Raw genomic sequence first — 13,802 nt, forward strand, 5'->3', positions numbered from 1 at the left:
AAAAAATTTGCGTTACTGTTGGGCAGGTAGGTGAATATATCCTCGTAATGTATGACGCCGTAATACATGCATATAGTGCGACAGTAATCTAGGCTCGGCGTGGAATGATGATATCCTAGTTGCAAAAGCACTCTAGTTGTTTCAGAGCTTCGGTATTCGTGAACCCAAAGCGAGGTCATCAGTCTTCAGAAGTTGTCATTATGTACGGAACTCATTGAATTGGGGGATCAAGTCAATGTCTTGAAACTTGCATTGATGTAATATCATCCTAGAAATCAAAGGGGTATCTCAACGAATACGCCATACGCCATACCCCAAAACCCCGTGGACTCCACACCAAAGCATTATCCTACCTCATCTCGGCCTTTCCAATCCTACTGAATGACAGCAGTTAGCGCAATCCCGCCTCCAAACATAGAAGCAACTGTAATAATGCTTGAAATAGACAGCTGAGACATGCCACTGATCCCATGTCCGCTTGTACAACCACCGGCGAGCCTCGACCCGAATGTGAGTAACACACCCCCAAAGATCGCTCTCGCAGTACCGATCTCAAAATCTGAAGTTGAAGTATCCAATTCGAGGTATCTGAACAATCCCCAACTGCCTAAAACAGTTCCTGCTGCAAAGGCAGTGGACTTGATACTTGGTCTTGGCCCTTTTCTGCCTTCGAGCACAGACTCTTCAGCCCACCAGAACAAGTCTCCCAGGTGCTCGTAGGCGGAAGAGATACCCAATGTGCCGCCTGTTAATAATAGGCTGGCTACCTGGCTGAATCCAATGAGTAGACCGCCAACTACAGGTAGTGAGAGGAGATCGACTTTGTCGGGGAAGTAGTGCATCAGAGTTCCTATCATGCCCAGACACATCGCCTCATACACAGCCGTCGCATTCCCCTGCTTAATTTGAAGGCTTTGGAAGACAGTCGGATTTTCTAAAAGGGCTCTGTTCTGTACTTGTCCTAGCAAAGGCTTACCAAAACGCGAGTAAAGGATACCCCCCACAAGGCCACCGAAAAGGACGCGAGGACCGGATGGGACGCCTGTCGTGAGTTGAGGGATGAGAGTGCCGGGACATGCGCCTGTGAGCGACATGCCAAATCCCAGGAGGGCGCCACCGACGATGTTTCCATCATAGGGACTGAACAGGTTGAGTGTTGCGGGTGTGCGAGGTTTGCAAGATGAGATGTTGTATTTGTTTGCTAGGATGATCGCGATACTAGACACCATTAGCTTTGATTCCCAATCTATGAATTCACCTTCTGGTATGAAGAAAAGAATATAATCTTATTCAAGTATCAAGAAGGTGAACTTACGCACTGCTTGCGCTTGCCGCAAGAAAGGCCTTCAACATATGAAAGTCTTTCAGCTGCATCTGTCCAATGATGACCGAAGGCGAATAGACGCCAGCGGCGGTCAGAGCTGCGCCAAAAATCGATCCCGACACGACTGATCTGAACGTCGCCGCCGCCATATCGCCGTTTTCGTAATGCTTCCGATGCAGGTTTGTATTGATGTGGGCTTGAGTAGAGGTAGGGATGTATCTCTCAGCTCTCCTTGTATGCGCCGGTACAAGACAAACAAGGTGCTGACTGCAGATGCGGGAGCAAGCAAGTGAAGCCGAGTGTGAGAGAGCCGCAAGTGAGCAATATCAAAAATGTGATATTCGTATCGATGACTCGGCCCGGGTTATTCACTCAGGAGAGAGAAGCCACGATGAAGCTCAATGAACGTCAAAATAAAGTTGTCCCGTCACCCTCCTCTTCCCTTCTTTTTCAGCTCCCACGCCCCGGGTCCAAGTGCGACCCTATCCCCTTTGAGGTTCTTGTTTGCATTTTGGCGTCGCCGAATGACGTGCGAATGGGCTTGATCTGCGCCTCCCGTGGCGTCGTCGTCGGCTGTGGTCGCCGAGGTCCATCTTCTTTGTGCCCAGACGGAATGTCATCGCAATCGACGAGACATGGAGGATGCATGTCGGGCATGTCTTTGTGATTTTTCATCGTAGTATTGAAAACCAGGCGGTCGCCGACGATAAGGTTGATGTTTGTGAAACGTGGGGAGAGTCAGGTGAGACATGCAGAATTCACATGTTGGATCGGCACGTGGAATAAAAGCGGGTCACGTGTGCATGAACAGATTACACAGCATCTGGACTGTTGCATGTTCTCGGGTCTTACGGTGTAAGCTATCATCAGATCCTCCCATGGTAGCTGTTAATCATAAAGTGCGTGATGATAGTTGGAATCCGTGCAGTTCCATCGACCGCTTGAACGGTATTGTGTTCGCTTCAGTCTCGGTTTCACCTGAGCTAAGTAAACAAAGGTCAAAGCGACCTTACGCAGACCAAAAGTAGCTTCCCGGTGTTAAGCTTGGAATAAAGCACAGGAGAGTCATCTGTAGACAGGAAGCCAAATGAGTTTCCATATGTAGACATACTGTGGCTCTCCTTATTCGGATTCATATGTATCATGACGCGAGTCATTCCCTCTGCTACAGATGAACACAAAACTGTTGGTTCAACTATAAGACTCAGAGTTTTCTCCAAGAATATTCTAATAGCAGTGGGGCACAAACTTTTTCCCCTGAGTCTCCGTAGAGATTCAAATTTCATGAACTGATACTGAACACTCTCAACTCCTTCCGTGGTCTCAACAAACTTCTTGACACGTCTGACAGAAGGAAAAGTTTGCTATTTCTGAGCTGGGTACTGTAGCATCAGTACCCACATCACTATCGAAACCTCACCCAGTATGATATGGGAGGGGCGATGCATCGAAGATCTGGCAGGTCGATGGATCGGACAATCTGTTGTACGACTCGACTCGGCTTGGCGAGTCCATACTTTATCTGATATCAGGACAAGACTTCTACAAATCGGTTGACCTTGGCGCAACCTCAAACAAACATGCTCCTGTGTCAGCGCTACTCCACCCAGGTGAAGACCCAGGTATCCAAAAAATGGTCAGAGCACGTGACAATCACAGCAAGTCAATACCTTACAGTTCCCCTGCCAGCTCAAACATATGGCACATGGCAAAGCAGTACCATGTGGCAACTAGGAATCTGCTGACTGCCAGGAAAGTCCCTTTCAACTCTAACAGACCTGAAATCCGAACATAACCTTCACACTCCCCATAGTCAGGCCGTCCACATTTTTGCAATTTTCCCAAGAACCAGTCAAAGTATGTTTTCAAGAATCAGGAAATAAGAAGACGGGAACGGCGTCTTAATGTTTTCCGAGTGGCTAACTTATGGTTAAATCAACCGATTCCTCGATTAGGTTCCGCCAGAAAAAGTGTTCGCGGCCTAGCTGACTCGCGGCCGAGTGCCGAAGGCACAGGGATGATGGTGGTGGAATGGGTGGGTGGTGAAGCTTGGAGGTTATGGAAGCAGAAGGAGGGCGAGTGGGGCCGGCCGTCGCATTCCCTGCCGCTATGATCTGTGTTAATGCGCATGGATTCGAGGTTGACGGATAGTCAGCAGTTGAAACATGGGGGACAGGTTGGGGGACGAAATGTGGACAGAGCCGATAGTTAGTGCTGACAGTAGCAAGAATGCGGAAAAGTATCTAACTCGCGTGAGACTTCTAACCTTGGGACTAGTTTTTAGTTTGCAGTAGGAACATGGAAATGGTTGTGTCAAAATTGTTATTACTCTAAATTTCGGAACTCCTAAGTGACAATTTCCTTGCCCTGTTCCTTGGTATCGTATCCTTTTCTTTGCAGCCAACCGAAACTCCTTTGTGACCCTAGTAGGTCGTGTCAAAACGCCTAAAATGCAGCCCCAATGAAAATCTCTTCCCCACTATGTGAACTCCTCCGAGAACTTCTCATTGATCTGATGGGTGTGACTTTCTCTCTCCGTAGAGGGGAATCGGTCCGATAGATGTCTGGTTCACTTGATCTCCGATTAGAATTCAATACAGATTCGATGATTGATGCTGTTCCAGTAGACCCTGATCCAGATAGCCATCTCTCGATTTTTGCTGTGGGTGGTTCATCCGCTTGACTAAGAGGTGATGTGGCCGGCGGTGCTGAGGGCGCTACTGCTCTTGGGGAAAGCGGTGGTGACAGTGGAAGTTGTAATCGAGGTAGAGTTGATGAGGACTTCCGTAACAGAAGGGGTAGAGGGTAAGACAAGGCTGGAAGTGTGCCATCTTTGTCAATAGAAAATATTGGTCTGATTGGAGTTCCAATTGGGACAGGCTTTCCAGGATGCGGAGTAGCTGGATCTTCGCAGGGCACTTGTCCAAAACCGAATAGTGTAGGCGCTGGGCGAGGGGCCAAGTCTCTTGGATATGTTCCCGGCGAGTGAAGGCTGGGTGAAGACGGAGCGTTGCTGGCTGAATCAGATACAGACCAGAAGGAGTGTATCTGCTTTCGACTCAACGGTGGAGGTGGTGCACTCCTTCGTGGCGTATCCACATCCGTAGGAGGTGTTTCTGGTCGTCGTGTTTGCATGGTAGAGAAGGGAGTCATCGGCTTTGACTCTGCTCGGTAGTATGATCCGAGCGAAATGGATGAAGGCTGAGATTTCAACGACTGGTCTTGGTCGTCATAGATATTAGGATATGACATTGCGCCTCTCATGGCACGATTAGAATATTGAGGAGCTTTCTGGGTGGGGAGAGTTCGGGATCTCTTGATGCCCGGATGGAAAAGAGGATGAGGTTCAACGCCGGGAACAGTGCCAACGCTGATGCGAGTCAAAACAACGGATGGGGTGGAATTCGATCGATGTGTCCTGGCTGGCGTTTGTAAAACTGGTGTTCGGACATAGATGTTTCCATCCTCGGCCGCGAATGGTGTGTAGTAGCCCTCCTTCAAAGTATCGTCTTGTGGTCGAAACGCGCGAGCCTCCGTGACTTCTTTCCGTCCAGCCTCAAGATCGTCTAAAAGTTTCCGCGCCACAACCAACTTGAACCTGCGATGGATGAAATATGCGAGTAGTGCAACGAAAGACAAAACGATAGTTCCAACAAGAATCATTATGATAAGACGCTCTCGAGCGCTCTCTTTCTGCAGCTCATCCGTCTGTGTCGAGACAGTAGAGTCGAGGACCTGCCAAGAGATTGTCAATCACGGAGGCCAATGAAGTAATGTTGATCTTAAGTAGATATCCAGTTCATTTTGACCGAAAAGGTACTTGAGAAGTGCTTACATTTGCTGGCATCTTTGTTGCATCTGCCCTCTTTTGGGGCCAAGTTTGACCCGAGAAGCTCGAAGACAAAATATTGGCCAAGGCCAGCAACGGCGTGGAAGAAAGAATGGGAGCCATTATGAGCGAACGTTGAGATAGATGGAGTTCAGACAGAATGAATGAAGACAACATCGACTTTCTCCATTCCAGATGATGTCGACTGTTGAAAGGATGGTAGTATTTGGTCAGCTTATTGTCCTATCGAGGGAGGACGGCACTGTTCCATCTGATAAGCTGGAACCAGTTGATGGGTGGTTTATGATGAGATGGTGTTCGTTGACGGGAATGAAATTATTAAGTACGGAGATGAACTTTGTCCAAGACTAGGAATCTGGTCTGGCCTTTGCACCCGATTAGTTCGCAACTGTAGAGTTTGCTCGGAACATGTACACCCACGGAGAAATATGCAGGAGAAGGCAGCGTTGGGCTTCTTCGGCCCCGCCCGATTGAAGGCCTGAGTTATCTCGCAGCGAATGGATAGTTCAGATAATCGCGGTGCATGGAATCTTGTCTTCACCCCAAGAGAACCCTCGTCCATTCGCCCTGCGAATGGTTCGTCCGTCCGGGAGCAAGAGTGAAACTCGACGAATGGTCTGTTGGGACTGGCTGCGGCAAACCCACTGATGACGTTTGTCCGTTGAAGACCGAACTACCACACCTTTACTTGCGCATTGAGCATTGTATGGCTCATCGACACCCTACAGGGCATGAAGGCCGTGGACAAGGAAGGTTCGCCAGTATCACACTCTGTCGAAACGTGAAGCCGAAGATAACGGTACTCGCTCCTTTTCATCAGAACTTGATGGCAAGGTTGACCGATGCGAACCCTTGGCTCTTTCAAGCAAACTTAGTGGTCTTTGATCATTTATTGGTCGTTGCGGGATCTACTCCCTGCGCTCAAGCATCAACATCGGGGAATATTCCCCCACGTCCAACCTTAAATTGTTCTCGCTGCCAATGAGCTCCACAGGATGTCCAAATAAGCTCTTTGGCACTCGGACCTATGAGCATTGGTAGCTCTCATTGGCTTGCTATGCTAGCTTGGCTATATAGACTCTATAGGTGACATTCTCATGGTTTCACAAGGCCTGTTAATCAAAACAATTCGCGCCGCCGCGGCTCGCTTAGCTGAACTTTCCCCAGTACTGTTTCAAAAATGAGCCCATATACTCACGTGATACGGAGAGTGTGAATGCGTCATAACGGTTATGTGGGACTCCGGAGGACTAATTATTGTAGACCAATAGTGGCTGCTGGAATTATCGATTCATTGTGTGCAGTGGAATCCAGTGATAGCAACCTTCAAAACAGGGGCTACTTGGTAAAGATTGATGAATGATTTGGACAAAACTCAGACCATTCTATCCTTTAGTCTCGCACATACAGTGTTGGAGCATCCAAATGATAAAGCTCAAAGGAAATAGACGGTAGGCCACTTTCTCGGGCATCCTCCCACCGGAGGCGCTGCACGAGCTCCGGCGATTATCGTGGATTTTTCGGCGCGTCGTAAGCTGCTTGGAAAGAATTTGGAATGGCATTGTGAGCCTCTTACAATCATGCTTGTCTGGCAGCGTCATTGATTAGAAAGCCGAGACTGTTCTATCTGTAAAACGAAGAGAAGACCGGCCCAAGTACTCTGCTCGATAATAGTATGGAATAATCTACCCCATCTCAATAAATCAAGTATGACCTGTCTTTGCGAATATAATGCCTGAGTGTCGCCTCAGTCGCCATCAGTGCTCCATGGAAAGAAAAATGTTTCGAAATAATCCCAAGAATCCGAATGGCTGCGGCAGCATTGGGCACATCTGGGCCGCCTCAAGGATTGAGCTTTACACTTAATCCTCGAGTTCTGGCTTGCCCAGCCGTTTCGCTACAGACTGGACCAGAAGCCATCAACAGCTCGCTTTGGCATGATGAGTACTAGGCCCAAAATTCCAGGCCCTTGAAAAGTGTGAACGTGATGGATTGCGAAGATTTGTTCGCAACATTGCGGAATGGGTTTGCGATGGGCCCCTCTCCCATCTTCTGTGCGCAGGGGTAGGATAAGGTATGGCACCAGTTCTCTCCGAGTACCGGTCCTACCATTCAGATCTCCCATTTGAATCCTCCCGCAGTCTACGAACGCCAATCTTGGCAGAAATTTTCCCACGGGCTGCATGGATCACATAAGAAACACATGAACTACTTTGGGTATGAAAGTTCACGTAATCAACTGTTTTACCATTCAAATCTGAAATGGCACCCCAATATGCAACAGGGCTCCGGAATATCTACTGTAAATGGATCAGTGCCGGCAGGACGGGTCGCAGCATCATGCAAATGGAGAAGGATGGGTCCCCGCCTGTGCTGGAGTTCATCATACTGAAGCCGCTGTCACCCAAGTGCACGAGCAGAAGAGGAACCCGAGCATTGCGGGGTTTCAAAATCCGACAGTGTGCGGGGCAATAATCATTCCATCATGATGAAACGCGGAGAAACAAACGACAAGATGGACAAGAGCCGACAAGACTTTCGGCGGCTCGCTGCGAGAAGAGCGAGGAGGGGAAACTTAGAGTTTTTCCGACTTTGCGAGGGCCCCAGCATGCCATCCGAATGGTCAGTTCAATACCGTATATTCTGACGTCGTGAATCCAGCCAGATAAACAAACTTTCAGACCGAAGCAAAGACACCGAGTCCTCCGCGGCATTCTGATATCCTCCGAGTGCGATGGTTGATACATAAGACTTGACTCCAAAGTCCTAGAAATATAGCTCACGAGGTATGATCTTTCATAGAGCCCGGATCACCGATGCATGTCCTTCCAAATGGTTGGAGGTCGAGGAGGGTGGTGTACCGGATTGGTTGCCTGGAGGGCCAGGACAGAGTTATTCTAAGTAGAAAGTGTCCTACATCCAATGCAATGACGATAATGCGGGTCGTACCGGCTACCGGATAGATAGATGTAGAGGCACTTGGAGTGAATCGAATTCGTTCATTGCCTGGAATTAATAGACATTCAACGAATCTGGGGCTGGCGGTCGCCAGAATCTCGGTAGGGAAGCCAGCCCGGTAGAGGCAATGATGAGAGTTCGGAGTCCAGTGCCACGGGTACTGGAGACATTATGAATGGTAAGGGCAATAAGAAGGCTGGAACTTCTAGTGAAGAAAAAGATCTGACGATACATAGGTTTGATAGGCTGTATGACTGAAGAATACATTTCTCTGTTCTGAAAGGGCCACTCTATCCCTGTAAAGCCGAACCAAAGTGTATGTGTTTCAACCTGACTTGTTCGAACTTTCCCAGTCATTTCTTTCCCTATTTCTTTCTGATTATTATCTGATTTTCATTGTGGTCGTGTTCCTTCCACCTCCAGCCCTAAATCGGCGAAGCAGGTGACTGCGCAGGGATCCATAAACCATGCACTTCAATGCAACCAAAGAATGTCTTTGAAGCGGGATGGCGCAATGTAAACATAAAAGCTAAGCAATTATTTGTTCGTCAGAAAAAGCAAAAGTGCAAGCTCAGAAGGTTAAAAGCCAGGCACCGACACATCAGCCCCTGTGATTTGTGTTTACATGGTCACGTGAATCGGCTGCGCCCCGTCTGACGGTCCCTAACCGTGTGCGGCTGCGTGGGGCTTAGAGCTCGGGTTCACACATTTTGGACCCGAGATGTGCATATGATTCTGGAATTTGAAATTCAAATGACGCAGTGAACAGGCAGTGTAACTGAAGCGAAAGGAGTTTCTCAGGATATAAACCCACGACGATTCCTCAAAAGTCAATATCATCAATCACATCAAGACTCACTTCAATACCTACATCACCATTACAGTCCATTTCAAATCCAAAGATTACCAGTTCAAATAGACTCATACCATTTCAACGACCAATCTCTCAATCTTCTCAGTATTCATCATGGTCCTTATCGTCCTCACTCTCCTCGCCGGCAAAGCCTTGTACGACGACCACAAGGAACGCAAAATGCGCAAGGCCGAAATGGCAGGAGCCACGTCTAAAGCACTTCGGTCGAAACAACAAGTCAACCCACTTCCAAGCATCACCATCACTCCGGATGCAAGCCCTGTTTACATTGCCAATGAGCAAGGTTTCGGGCCTCCCGCGTACCAGAAGGATGCTTCATCGGCATCGTCTCTCACCTCCGAGTCTCTTGTCTCGTTAGAGACCGTCGATACTCTTCCCATACCCGAGAAGAATCCTGCACGATTCGCGCTGGACTAAGAACGTGACTCGAGGAGTTTTAGTGGAGGGCTGGACGGAACTGGGGAGTTGTGACTAGACGGATGGATCGAAGCGGCGTTCTGGGAAGGGGTCAATTTAGATTTGGACCGGATGTTTCTTGATATATTGGAGTTGGAGGGTTATTCATTGACTTTCAAATCAATCTGTATTTGTAAACATAGACGCCAATCTGTACTCATGGGTTCCACCAGACACTTCACCATTGCCTGTGCATGAATGCAATATTCCTTACGTGACAAGAATCAACGAAGACCTGCTGTCAAGAAACATATCTTCAGACGAAGAAGGGTGTGATACTCGTTGAGCTGGATTGGGATTCCCTATATCGAGGCAGGCAAGAAATTGGAGGGATCACAACATTGCCTGGGGTCAGAGTCGTGAAGCAATAGATCATCCCTAAGCCTTTTACAAATTCAAGATGCAGCAACAAAGGCTAAGAATGTCAAATCCAATAGTGCATTTATACCAAAGTCTAGCGAAAAAAACAGATATAGCTTGCTTTTCAGTATTGGTTTGCCCCGCTGCGGATCATCGAGGTGTCACACCTATGCCGTTTTCAGACTGTTTGTACCTCACTTGCAACAATATGAGCTGGCATTTCTGGTTGCTACATCGTTGTAACACAATGACTGGACACAAAACACGACTACATCAAAATGTTTCGAGAACTGTACCGGAGTGAATTGGTTCTGGCGGTTCACCGGTATCAGCGCGTTCCCAACAGTGAAAGTAACAAATGCAAATGTATAGTTTCATGATCAGGAGTACGATAAGGAAGGTACTGCTCAATGACCCGAAATGGATGTCAATTTGAAATCAAGCAGGCAGTGTAGTACGCAAGCAGGCCAGTACCCCTCAGGGTCCCAACCTTGTTTGGCGGAGAAAAGAACGTGGCGCGTAATCTGATCCTTTAAATCATATTTTAGGCAGTTTGCTGGGCTTGAAGCTCCTGATTTTTTAGGCCAAGGGTATTAAATGGGACAGCTTTCAGGGGGTCAGGAGGAGATACTGTAGATTTAAATCCGTGGCATGGTTACAGGTCGACCAGGTGTCCATCCCGCATCCCCAAAGAGCTACCAGCTCGCGTACGTAGAGTCTCCACATTAAAATTCCCAAAATGGTCGCCGAATACGACAGGCGAATTGATTTAGGCCAATCGAAGATTCAAGCATGAATTGATCTTCTGGAGCAGGCGCATGATTGGCTGTTCAATTTTTGCTCATGAATACGTCGCGTTCGGGTTTGCCTTGAGTACTGCTTTCAACCGTACCTTTGGTTCCGTTGTGTTTGTGGCCAATTGAGAGAACTGATGTCAGTGGCGGTAAGACCAATAAGCACTTGAGTTATGGCCAACTGCCCTGCTAAGCAATAATCATGTCAGCCCAAGTGGAACTTAGTGCAACGCGCGGAACGTTGGACTCTCGAGATGATGTGAGAAATGGACTAAGCGAGTTCTTTGACGTGAGACGGGAGTAAGGACTCGTTGTCCATATAAAAGATGTGCTGCCGCACTTCTGAAAAGTCGAATCTCTAGAAAGGTTTAGAGCTTTATTGAATTATCATTTTTGATTTCTCCCCGACAACATGACAGACCAACGTTATCTTGAGCAGCCGGAGCTCCATTCCAAGGCACCATATCGAGCTGCCTTGATGACACAGCCTGGGAATTTGAGGGCAGCACTCAAGGATGCTCAAGAAGACCCAACGAAAACGCTGTTTGGTGTCGCTCAGGGTATGTCAAGTGTGTTTGTAACGAAGGTATGCATGTGGCTCCTGCCATATCAATATTTTCTAAATACGATTTCCAGGTTCTCGCCTCGACACAGCCAGATTTCATCTGGATGGATGCTGAGCATGCTATGTTTGATCGATCGAGTTTGTACGAGTAAGTGGGGATCAGCTATTTCTCAAATTTGGAATGTCCTGACAAGAGTATGAAGTGCAATCCAAGCTGCTCAACACCACTCGGAAGGAAAGTCAATGGTTGTTGTGCGGATCCCCAAGCACGACGAAACAATCTTATCCACTGCTCTCGACGCCGGTGCCGCAGGGATTGTGATTCCTCACTGCGACAATGCTGCAGAGATCAAGCACATTTTGAACGAAATCTACTATCGTAAGTACCTTGGGACCAATAATTTGAAAGAGCTACTAGAAGATCGTGATTGACATATTTCCCTAGCTCCATTGGGTCAACGATCATTCTCGCCATGGACTTTCACTCCAGGAATTTCAGACAAGTCTTTGTACAAAGGTGATCCATTCAATATGGGTACATCAAACAAGCACATTGTCGTGATCGCTCAAATAGAAAGTGTTGAGGGCGTCAAGAACGTCGATGAGATCGCAGCTCTTGAAGGAGTCTCGGCTCTGATGTTCGGGCCCGGAGACTTCATGGCAGATGCTGGATTGGAACTCAAGATGAGCGGCGAGCCGCATCCTACTTTTGCCGCGGCAATGGGTGCTTTCGCTGGTGCTGGTCAGAAATATGGCAAGCCCCTGTTTGGGTGAGTTCTCCAATGGACTGAGAAAAAAGTTTGATGGTAGCTGACAATATCAAGTGCTGCTATGGCAATGGAAATGGTCCCAATGATGATCCAACAAGGATATCGGGCCATTGCTGTTGCGTTCGATATGTGGGGTCTAGCAAATCTTGTTCACGGCAGCATCGCAAAGGGCAGGGAATTCGCTCAAGCTGCGGGGGCAACAAATGGGGAAGCCATCCCCAATGGAAAAGCTCCGCCATCGTAAAATGTGTATTACAGAACAAGTTTGGAGTTTGGCTAGCAGGTACATGGTATTTGGGATTTTTCTTTGAGATAGAGATGAATAGAACAGTCACGATTTTTCTTTTGGGTTTCAAGGTTGTCACACAGGAGCCTGCACCCAGAATCCTCACGCCGCAACCAAATTTTATAATCTTGCATTTTTCATATTTGATTGTCAAATGCTCATAGTTCCTCAACCAGTTGACATTCCCAAGATAATAATAGAAACCTGGAACCTTATCCTCCAATTACTGACCCCTCTCTGCCTTCTCAGCAACGTCCAAAATCCACTCAACAACCATCTCAGGATGGGACATCGGAGGCGCATGATCACTCTTGATGCTAGTGATATCCACTTTCTTCCCACTTGCTTCCTCCATAGACTCAATACCCTTCCGTTGCAAGTCCGGTGTGACACAAAGGTCTTCCTCACAGAAAAGATATGACACTGGGATGTCTTTGTATCCAGCATGCGTGAGCTCGTTACTAAAGCTCACGGCTGAATGCTGGGGGAATTTGCGAACCCACGCTTCTCCTTCCTCGGGAGAAAGGTGGGAGAAAGTGAGTGCCGCGGATGCGGAGATAGGGTCGTGGTAGAGCCATCCATGTTCCTGGAATCATTTAGTAATGCATATAGAAGAAAAGGAAGGTGTAAGAGAACAAAGGAAAACTGGTAATTCACATCCAATTTCATACTTGCCTGATTCTCCGGTGGCAAATCAGCAAGCACATCCTGAGCCGAAGCACCAAGTGCCGGAACCACCGCAGTCATATACCCCAACCTCACAATTCCGCCCTCTTTCCCCTCGACTTGTCTCTCAACCTTTGAAAGACCTTTCGTGCTCTGCGAAGTTGGTGCCCCGCCATATGAATGGCAGATCAGAATCACATCCTTGCCTTCATCAACCAAGACTTGGACTTCTTTGGCGATGAAAGCAGCATCGTCGTACATCGTTGGAGGAGTTCCTTCTCGTGGCTTACCAGCTGTCAATCCTACAGTTGGCATATGTAGACTACGAATTGAATAGCCTTTGGCGGAGACGGCGTTCATGACTGGGTCGTAGAATTCAGGGAGGGCGAAGGAGCCGGGAATGAGGAGGATTGAAGGTTTTGACATGATTGTTGAGAGTGGTAAGTTGGAAAGCTTGCGAAGATGTAAAATGGAAAATGAATCACAGCACTTCTCGAGATGTGAGTTTCGGATGTTCACTTTCTTCCACAACTTTCAACTTGAACTTTAATGCACCATGGACTGCCATCCACTATTTCTATTCCATATCCATTAAACACCTTCATCAAGGATCACAAGCACCACGCATCATCTTCGCAAGACAAGTTATCATCACCTTAATTCTGATCGTCTCTTCCTGTCAGAAAGTAGTTGCCGAGACTGGCTAATCCTCATCAGTTACTGGTGATATATGCCGAGGGAAACCTCTAAGCGAAGCGAGCACAGAACAATAAACGTACCAATCGCAGCATCGAAATCACAGAGAATTGTCAAGGGTTTGTTTCCGAGAAGAGGGATTTCCCTGCGCTGATTTTAAGCGTCCGCCTTGACAGTCGCCCTGATCCACTTTCTGACTGAAG

The 13,802-nt window shown here is 47.8% G+C and overlaps 5 protein-coding genes across 5 annotated transcripts; 2 read left to right on the plus strand and 3 right to left on the minus strand.

The window, feature by feature from the left end:
* Positions 1-131: 131 nt before the first annotated feature.
* ONS95_011690 (uncharacterized protein) lies at positions 132-2,042 on the minus strand. Its single transcript, XM_058505317.1, has 2 exons — positions 1,316-2,042; positions 132-1,218 (listed from the first exon to the last, which is right to left on the minus strand). Exons 1-2 carry the CDS (start codon positions 1,471-1,473, stop codon positions 375-377), a joined length of 1,002 nt encoding a protein of 333 aa, XP_058359874.1. The 5' UTR covers positions 1,474-2,042; the 3' UTR covers positions 132-374.
* A 1,612-nt stretch (positions 2,043-3,654) lies between these two features.
* Positions 3,655-6,717, minus strand: ONS95_011691 (uncharacterized protein). The gene is made up of 3 exons (XM_058505318.1): positions 5,595-6,717; positions 5,160-5,539; positions 3,655-5,059 (listed from the first exon to the last, which is right to left on the minus strand). Exons 2-3 carry the CDS (start codon positions 5,328-5,330, stop codon positions 3,770-3,772), a joined length of 1,461 nt encoding a protein of 486 aa, XP_058359875.1. The 5' UTR covers positions 5,331-5,539; positions 5,595-6,717; the 3' UTR covers positions 3,655-3,769.
* Positions 6,718-9,099: 2,382 nt separating this feature from the next.
* On the plus strand, positions 9,100-9,423 carry ONS95_011692 (uncharacterized protein; the record flags this gene model as incomplete). Its single annotated transcript, XM_058505319.1, has 1 exon — positions 9,100-9,423. The coding sequence occupies one exon, from the start codon at positions 9,100-9,102 to the stop codon at positions 9,421-9,423; it is 324 nt and encodes a 107-aa protein (XP_058359876.1).
* Positions 9,424-10,636: 1,213 nt separating this feature from the next.
* ONS95_011693 (uncharacterized protein) lies at positions 10,637-12,376 on the plus strand. The gene is made up of 6 exons (XM_058505320.1): positions 10,637-10,765; positions 10,826-11,202; positions 11,253-11,329; positions 11,385-11,560; positions 11,627-11,951; positions 12,006-12,376. Exons 2-6 carry the CDS (start codon positions 11,029-11,031, stop codon positions 12,193-12,195), a joined length of 942 nt encoding a protein of 313 aa, XP_058359877.1. The 5' UTR covers positions 10,637-10,765; positions 10,826-11,028; the 3' UTR covers positions 12,196-12,376.
* An 84-nt stretch (positions 12,377-12,460) lies between these two features.
* ONS95_011694 (uncharacterized protein) lies at positions 12,461-13,480 on the minus strand (the record flags this gene model as incomplete). The annotated part of the gene is made up of 2 exons (XM_058505321.1): positions 12,895-13,480; positions 12,461-12,823 (listed from the first exon to the last, which is right to left on the minus strand). Exons 1-2 carry the CDS (start codon positions 13,327-13,329, stop codon positions 12,461-12,463), a joined length of 798 nt encoding a protein of 265 aa, XP_058359878.1. The 5' UTR covers positions 13,330-13,480.
* Between the last annotated feature and the right edge of the window lie 322 nt (positions 13,481-13,802).

Source organism: Cadophora gregata, assembly GCF_030347475.1.
Source record: "Cadophora gregata isolate MNR1 chromosome Unknown scaffold_5, whole genome shotgun sequence".
Classification (NCBI taxonomy): domain Eukaryota; kingdom Fungi; phylum Ascomycota; class Leotiomycetes; order Helotiales; family Ploettnerulaceae; genus Cadophora; species Cadophora gregata.